The sequence below is a fragment of the Guillardia theta genome, assembly GCF_000315625.1.
Source record: "Guillardia theta CCMP2712 unplaced genomic scaffold GUITHscaffold_17, whole genome shotgun sequence".
In the NCBI taxonomy this organism is placed as follows: domain Eukaryota; class Cryptophyceae; order Pyrenomonadales; family Geminigeraceae; genus Guillardia; species Guillardia theta.
This window is the reverse complement of record NW_005434657.1, coordinates 641,666-649,281: the sequence shown is the minus strand read 5'-3', so window position 1 is coordinate 649,281 and position 7,616 is coordinate 641,666. Positions and strand designations below refer to the sequence as shown.

Genomic DNA, 7,616 nt, shown 5'->3' with positions numbered 1-7,616 from the left:
GACGAGGAGCAGGTCATAATCTGGAACATGCGCAACCCTCTGCGAGCCTTCTAGCAGCTACAGTTCAGCAACTGGCAGGTGAGAAGAAGATCGGAGGAGGAGAAACTCAGGGAGAGGAGAGGAGGAGAGGATGTGACGGTCCAACGAGTGATGCGCCTCCCACGCCGTCCTTCTCAATGCACCTGCAACTTGCCGAGGAGCATCTCAACCTCCCCGCAGCACCAGCTCTGGTCTCTCCAACTCAGCCCCAGCAGGAGGAGCTCACGGGCAACCTCCAGCTTGTAGTGGTAGTGGACGAGGAGAGGGGGGAGGAATAGGAGGAGGGGGGGGGAGGAGGTTGTGGTTGTGTTGGAGCATGACGAGTCGCAAGTCCTCTGGCGCATTCTTCGCCTCGCTGGGCCAACTTCTCCCTCCTCCATGTTGACTCTGCTCATCGCCACTACGTCGCTGCTGCCCTGCGCGACTCGCTGGAGGTTGAAAGTGAAATTCTCCAGCTGGGGCTGAGCTGACGAGGACCCAGCTGGTGAACGAGGGGGTTGAGATCCTCCAAGGAACGTCGACGAACCTTGACAACCTGGAGGTGAAGTCAAACTTAAGTTGACAAGTACTGACTCCTCCTCCTCCTTCTCCTTCTCCTCCTCCTCCTCCACCTCCTCGTCAGGTCGCTGCGGCGGTTCCGCATGATCGACTCGTTCAGGTTCTGACCTTCTCTTGCTCTCGTGTCGTGACGCTGCAGCAGCTCCACGTCGCTGTCAAGCTCAGCTGGAAGAAAGCGATCGCTGATGTGAGACTTGCACATCCACTACCTCCACTCCTCCTCTCCTACCTCCTCTCTTTTTCTCCTCCTCCTCCTCCTCCCCTCGTCTTCACCCTGGCCGCAGGTCCATCGGCTCGACTTTCAGAGCGCTCTTCCCAACGTTCACAGTGCACTTAGAAACGCTCGACATTTTCGCAATCTTGCTCGGCATACTCAAGTAGGCTCGCCCATCCTTCTCCTCTCCCCCCCCTTCCCCCCAAACCTCTTTTCTCTTTCCCCGCTCCCTCTCTTTCGCTCTCCCCCGTCCCCCCTCCTCTGTTTCTCTTCTCACTCGTTGCAGGAGCTTCTCTTGCTCAGCAGCTGCATGCATCCTGTTCACAACGCGCCCTTCGACTGGGGCCTGGTCTGCTCCTCCCCCTCCTCCTCCCGCTGACCTCGTGGCAGGTGCTGGTGACCATCGCAGCCGTCGGGTGCGTCTCCATCTACTCCTTCCTCGCCCCCACCCGCACCAAACCAAAAATAAGCTGAGCAACTGCTGTAATGAACCAACCCTGCCTCTCGCCTCCTCTTCCCCCTCCTCCTCCTCCTCCTCCTCCTCAACCGGAGCAACATTTCCTCAGATCTTGTAGAAGACGCACTCGCAACGTGAATGAGCGATCGAGCGGATCTTCTTGGTCACTGCGCCTGGATATGACGTAAGAAAACAGGAGAGGAGACAAGACGTAGAGGTAGACGATAGTGGCAAGAAGGAAGATGAGCAGGAGGACGAGGAGGGGGAGGGGGAGGGGGAGGGGAAGGTGTGTGTGTGGAGGAAGCACCAGGAATGTCGTTGAACGCGAGGTTGAGATGCCGCAGGCTGGTGAAGTTGGGGAGCCACTGCATGACTGCCATCCCTCCTGTTGCCGCCAAGTTGTTGAGACCTGTCGGGTGTCACAAGGAGCAGCATGGCGGTGAGGCAATTCGCTCACCTAAATCGAGTCGCCTCAGGTCTGTGCATCTTGCAAGAGCGATCCCAACCATCACGGCGCCTTTCTCGCCAAGAGTATTGAGATACCTGAGAGCTGCTGTAAGCTCCCTCCCTCCCTCCCTCCCCCCCTCCCTCCCTCCCTTGTTGTCCTCCCTTCCTTTTCACTTTGTCCCGTACTGCTCCCCTCTCCTCCCTTAATCTCCCGCTCCCTCTCCTTCCCCCGGCTCTTCTTTTCTTCTCGCTGCTCACTTGAAGGTCAAGATGCGTCAGGAGAGTATTCGCCTTCAGCACAGGCCCCAGCATCCTTGCTCCGACCGGCCCGAACTCCTGCAGCTGCGATGAGCTCTCTCTCTCCTACTCTCATCCACCTTGTTGTTTCCGAGCGACAGGGAGGTGAGCGAAGAATTGTGCTGCCAGCCTGTCAGCAGCAGCAGCAGCAGCAGCAGCAGGAAGCGAGAGAATGTAGGAGGAGGGACCAGCACCTGAAGGCCGCGGGCGAGGACCTCGATGCTCTCGAAGTCGAGCTGATTGCGGGAGAGGTTGAGGGTCTGCGAGCAGGTGAGGAGGATGGCGAGACCTCAGCGCGTGTGACCGCGAGGCGTGAGAGATGTCCAGGCTCCAACGCGCGCGTCAGATGTCGGATGCCCTGCGCTGCCATCAGCAGCTGCGGGGGAAGGAGCCTCGAGGAAGAGGAGCCTCTATGAGCCTCTACCTGTAGCCCCAGCTGGTTGTCGGAGACGTCGAGGTGCGTCAGCCTTGTGCAGGTCTGGAGTCTCGCGGACAGCAGCAGGGATCCTGCTGGGAAGGTGAGGGCAAAGAGGAGGGTAAGGGTGGGGACCTTGAACTCGCAGCTCGTTCTCCTTGACATCGAGGGTTGTCAAGTTGGTGTAGCTGAGGATCAGCTCAGTGAGTCAGCAGCCTCACCCCCGAGTCTTACAGGTCCTGCGGTGAAACAAGCGATCTGATCCCGTCGACCCCGAGCTGCGAACGGGTGAGACCAGAGGCGGCGAGGGGGGGGGGGAGGAGGTGCTCTAGTACTCGACCTTGTTGTCGCCGATCTCGAGGGACTTGAGGTTGGGACATCCGTGTAGGAGGTCAGTGAGCTGCGTCAAGTTGTCCAGCTGGATCCTGTTGCTCTCGAGGTTCAGGCCCGTCAGGTTCGGCCAACCGCCCTTGAGCAGCTCCAACAAGCCCCGACACACTTGAAACCTGACAGTGCTTTCAGTGCTGCCCACCTCCTCCCTGCCTCCCTGCCTCCCTGCCTCCCTGCCTCCCTGCCTCCCTGCCTCCCTGCCTTCCGCCTCACCGTCCCAGAGAGTCCTTGACGTACACCGACACTTCTCCGTCGAATCGCTTCAGACTGTCTGCCTGCCCCTTCTCGCTCGAGAAAGACCGCAGCTTCAAGTGCACCAACTGCGAGCGAATTAGAAGTCCCCCACAGCCCGCTCCCTCCTCCTCCTCTCCTCCCCCTTCCTCCTCCCTCGAGGCTCACATGCGCCTTGCACAAGTCTTCGCGGAAACGCCTGCAACGCTGATAAGTCACAAGGAGACGGAGGGCACGAGGAGGCTTTACTTGCAGACAGCGGTGTGCGTCGAGACCATCTCAGGCGCCGAGAGGTAGATGCGATGGAGCAGAACGTCAGGCAGGTACAGCAGCCAACTTTCGATGTTCCCGTTGCTCTGGGCTGGACGGCTAGACCTCTGGCCACGATTCCATATAGCAATTGCTTCACTGAGGGACCGCTTCTGCAGATGCTTGCTGCCGTTTCTTTCGCTTCTTTCATTGTCGGCCTCATGCGCGTTGGCTCTCGGTCGCTTCGACTGCGACCCAAAGTTGTGCGAGTGCGATGAGTTACCAGCGTTCGAGGAGAAGTGGTTCACAGGAGGGGAAGGAGCATTGTCTTGCGAACTTGAACCAACATCTGACGTCCGCTCTCCGTTCGCCTCCCTTGCTGCCTGTCCTGCCTCAGTGGGTGGGCTGCTGCTGCTGCTGTGCGCCTGGACCGACATGGCACCGTCAAGCTGCCGCGAGCTGGAACTTTCCTCCTGAGCTTCAGTTCTCAGTCCTTCTGTTCTCCCATGATCATGAAACGAAGAAAAGTCGCGGCTGCCGCTTTCTTGCTGCAAGTCCTGCATGCCCGACGCGTCTAGTTACAGGCACACATACTGACTGGGAGACTTCCACTTATAACATGCTAGGAAGCTCCGCGTCCAAAAGCTCACAGCGACCAGCTCAGCATCTACCTTGAACGATCGATCCGTGCTATCACAGACTTCATGCGATGAGGTCTGGGGATCTGAACATTAAGAATCAGACCAAACATGCGCACAATTACACCTCTCTCTCTGTTTCGCTCCTACTATTTACTATCTTGGCTTGTTTGCAAGTTTGTCTTCTCATCATCTCCTACTCTTCTCCTCCTCTGCATACACTCCACTTCACCAAATTTGCAGCCTCTCCTTACCTCGTCTTGCACACAACCTCACGTTCAACTTCTTTCCCGTCTTATCTTGTGGAGTTTAACACCTCAGATCTCCTCTGACATTCTCCTCCTGCCTCATGACGTGTTGTTCCTTGATTCAATTCTCTAACTCTTTAGACTGTGACTCCCTCCCCTGACTCCCTCCCCCAAATCCCACGCAAGCTCTCTTGCTCAGCTTCGGGCGGCCTCAAATTCTTTCCTCCAGGACATCATTCCCCACCAAAACATCTCATGATCAATCTAACCATCCTTCTGCATCTTTACCTCATCATAGCATCATATCTCTTTTCTCTTCTACGTTCTTGTCCTAACAAACTCTAAATCCCGGCCTCGGCTCTTCTTCTTCCGGTCCTCTTCTTCATTCCCGCTAGTCTGTTCTCCTGAGCTCATCCAATCTCCGTCTCCCCTCCCCACCATCTCTCTTCTCCTTCGCCATTCCTCTGATCTCCTCTCCTCTCATCCCTGCCACTTCTATTTTGTGTCAGCTGCACAGACCCCACCCCCTAGACACCAATTGATCACCCCTTGTTTGCTATGGAATATCGAGGGTAATTTGGTAGTAATGGCGGTCAAAATGGGGGTAGGGGTGGTGGATGGCTAAGATCAGAACCATGACGGCCTCTAGTAGGAGGAGTAGGAGAAAGTTGCTGCCTCTGCTCCTGTCCTTATTCATCTCTGAGGTGGACTTGAAATCTCCGTCCTTCCTAGCTCGTAGCTGCTTCTTTTGTTCGGTGAGAGTTTCACTTCCGAGGCTAAGACATTTACAGACAACTAGATCAGAATGAACAACATCAATACAACAATAACAACAACTCAAACCATCTACAGACACAACTACAACATCAAGCAGCTCCATCAGCCCCCTCTCTCTCTCTCTCTCTCTCTCTCTCTCGCTCTCTCTCACTGTCACGCTCTCTCTCACGCTCTCACGCTCTGACGCTCTCACTGCAGCAGGCACTGTTTCCGCTGGTAGGAGACTCGCTTGCTCAGCTGCTCCTCCATCCGATATCTGCTCAGAGTCAGCTTGACTTCCCCTGTAAACCTCCTCTCAGCCGCACCCCAGCAACGTCTCCAGCTCCTTCTGCCGCTCGATCGGAGGAGGCTGGTGAACTGTCAGCCGGCAGCGTCACATATGTCATTCCTATCTCACTTTCCCAGCGTTTCCTTGTTTGAAGTTGTGCTGACCGAATGGGTTGAGCTAACGGAGGACCAGGAGCACGGGGGTACCTCATGCTTCAAGAGCATCCAGGACTTCTGCTCCAGGTAGTCGAACACTGCGAGATGGTAGACGCTGAACCTGGAGGCGTTGCGGAGTGAGGCTGAACGCGGGGGGGGGGGGGGGGGGGAGGAGGAGGAGGAGCAACTCACTTGCCGCACATGTATGTGTGTGCGAGGCCAGAGGAGTCCCAACGAACCTGCCAGGTCTCAGACAAGGCAGTACACTCACTATAAGCCCGACCATGCACTCCCCTTCCTCGAGCACCTCCTCTATGGTTCCTGCGCGGAAACGATCACTACTCCCCTTCCTTGCCCCGAGCAGAACTCACCGATCCCTTCCTCCCCCTCCACCTGCAGTGCCACGTCAGCGAGCCTCCAGCGCACAGGCAAGCTCCTCTCACCCCAAGGCCGCGACACCCCAAGGCCAACCAGACTCGAGCTCCAGTCTCAGGCTGACAACCCCTCTTCCCTGCCGTTCGACGAGTGAGATCGACGAGTGGGCGAGGGCAAGAGAACCGATGATCCTCTCCGTCCTCTTCTTGGGCTTCGACGACTGGCAGCAGCGTCACTCAACTCTCTCTCTCTTTCAGCCTCCTCACTCACCACAAGGGGGTCGACGTGAAGCATCTGAGCGCCCGGCATGAAGGGATCAACCTTGGGGAGGGCGGCCTGTTTCTGCGCATCCTCGTCAAGTCTCTGTGACCGTCATCGGCTGACAAGCAGCTGCGTGCAGTGAGCTCGAGACAAGGATGGGGTACCATGCCGAAGAGAAGCATGCTCTTCTTGTGCTTCGAGGATCGAGCCACAGAGGCACTCGCAGTGTCTTTCTGTGGCTCGATGACCTCGAGCTGCAAGACAGGACAACCAGAGCTCCTCAATACAAACCAGCAGCAGCGAGCTAGATCTTGCTAGTGCTCTCACCTTCTCAAAGTGAACTGCCTTTCCCTCTTCCTCGTCATCTTCCTGCAAATTCAAAATGATCAGCATGAAGAGTGGAGACAATTTTATCACATTCTCGATGTCTTCAACTTCAGCGTCTGAGGCTCACATCAGTGGCGTATCATGGTGGTCTTTCATCTTACCGTCACCCTCTGCTGCCATCTCTGATTTCAAGCTGAATGCATTGCAGCGCCTCAGATCAGCCTAGAAACGCTGTTACTCTTGTGAGCGGCTTCACAAACGTCAGGGAGGTATTGTTATGGATCGATTGAAATCACTTGAGTCTCAAACGCTCAGACTTGTCTGAATCCCCGTCTACTCGTCGTCGTTTCTGCTGCCGCATGACGTCATCTGCCCTCCTCGTTCCTGACCCTCCTGCCCTCCCCTCCCCTTCTAGCTTGCCCTCCTTGCATTCCTTGGAGCACTCATACAGCACACGGTCTCATTACTCAGTGACGGGGCCCCGGCAGTCCGATCGGGCGGGCCCGGCCGATCTCAGTGAATCCTTGCGAACGTCATCGGAAAAGCTGATTATAATCGCTTCGGTGGGGGTTGAAAGTACCCCTCGTTTTCACAGCGATTCCATGGATAATGCACCGGTACTGTGGAAAATAGACTTCTTGTAAACTTACTGATACAGTACTATCAATCGGCCTGCAAGTACCGGTGATTTTAGAGGGGAATTAGGGGGTGGTGAGAAATTGTTGAGTAAACAAATTGACTGAAGGAGAGTTTGTGGAGATCCGGGTCAAGACGTGGGATGACAGGGGGTGGGGTGGGGTAGCGCAGGGGTGATCGTCGGAATGAGGAGTGGTCAGAGTCCGATGGGGTAGGGGTGGTCAGTACCAGGGTAGAGATGACACCTGCTCTAGTACGGTCCATGGGTAGGTAGTCGGAAGGTTGTATGAGGGGTACGGTATGGCGCAGGAGGGGGGGGTCAAAACTCGTCGGACAGGGTGGGGATGGATAGGGGGTGTGGGAGGGGTGGTGGGGAGGGGTGGGGGAGGAGGGGGTGGGTGGGGTGAGTGTCTGAATCATCATTGGCAAGTTCATTCCCGACGATTTCCTTACTGCCACCACCCCACCCCCTGAAATGAGTACCCCACCCTACTGAGATAGAGAATAATGCACCGTCTTGAACCCGTACATGAAAATAGAACACCCCTCCCTAGAATAAGATCCTCATCCACGGAATGTCAATATCGCTCTCAGCCTCTCACTCCCTCCCTCCCTTCCTCCCTCCCTCCCTCCC

The 7,616-nt window shown here is 56.3% G+C and overlaps 3 protein-coding genes across 3 annotated transcripts in view; 1 reads left to right on the top strand and 2 right to left on the bottom strand.

Annotated features, from left to right (window-relative positions):
• Positions 1 to 1,318, top strand: part of GUITHDRAFT_162074 (hypothetical protein) — a gene marked incomplete at its 5' end in the record, with an annotated part of 5,191 nt that extends 3,873 nt beyond the window's left edge. Inside the window, 6 exons of the mRNA XM_005836608.1 lie at positions 58 to 78; positions 521 to 580; positions 698 to 784; positions 882 to 974; positions 1,098 to 1,160; positions 1,202 to 1,318. Of these exons, the coding sequence (XP_005836665.1) occupies positions 58 to 78; positions 521 to 580; positions 698 to 784; positions 882 to 974; positions 1,098 to 1,160; positions 1,202 to 1,285 (408 nt within the window). The 3' untranslated portion in view covers positions 1,286 to 1,318. The remainder of the gene's footprint in view (positions 1 to 57; positions 79 to 520; positions 581 to 697; positions 785 to 881; positions 975 to 1,097; positions 1,161 to 1,201) is intronic.
• On the bottom strand, positions 1,279 to 3,734 carry GUITHDRAFT_162073 (hypothetical protein; the record flags this gene model as incomplete). Its single annotated transcript, XM_005836607.1, has 14 exons — positions 1,279 to 1,441; positions 1,576 to 1,677; positions 1,726 to 1,811; positions 1,974 to 2,051; positions 2,093 to 2,134; positions 2,207 to 2,272; positions 2,317 to 2,370; positions 2,437 to 2,519; positions 2,563 to 2,615; positions 2,662 to 2,705; positions 2,768 to 2,933; positions 3,031 to 3,137; positions 3,217 to 3,247; positions 3,298 to 3,734. 14 exons carry the CDS (start codon positions 3,732 to 3,734, stop codon positions 1,354 to 1,356), a joined length of 1,437 nt encoding a protein of 478 aa, XP_005836664.1. The 3' UTR covers positions 1,279 to 1,353.
• A 1,415-nt stretch (positions 3,735 to 5,149) lies between these two features.
• On the bottom strand, positions 5,150 to 6,526 carry GUITHDRAFT_104647 (hypothetical protein; the record flags this gene model as incomplete). The annotated part of the gene is made up of 14 exons (XM_005836606.1): positions 5,150 to 5,216; positions 5,266 to 5,309; positions 5,358 to 5,387; positions 5,435 to 5,504; positions 5,576 to 5,622; positions 5,667 to 5,704; positions 5,755 to 5,776; positions 5,827 to 5,894; positions 5,942 to 5,978; positions 6,029 to 6,100; positions 6,184 to 6,273; positions 6,347 to 6,388; positions 6,437 to 6,462; positions 6,508 to 6,526. 14 exons carry the CDS (start codon positions 6,524 to 6,526, stop codon positions 5,150 to 5,152), a joined length of 672 nt encoding a protein of 223 aa, XP_005836663.1.
• Positions 6,527 to 7,616: the final 1,090 nt, after the last annotated feature.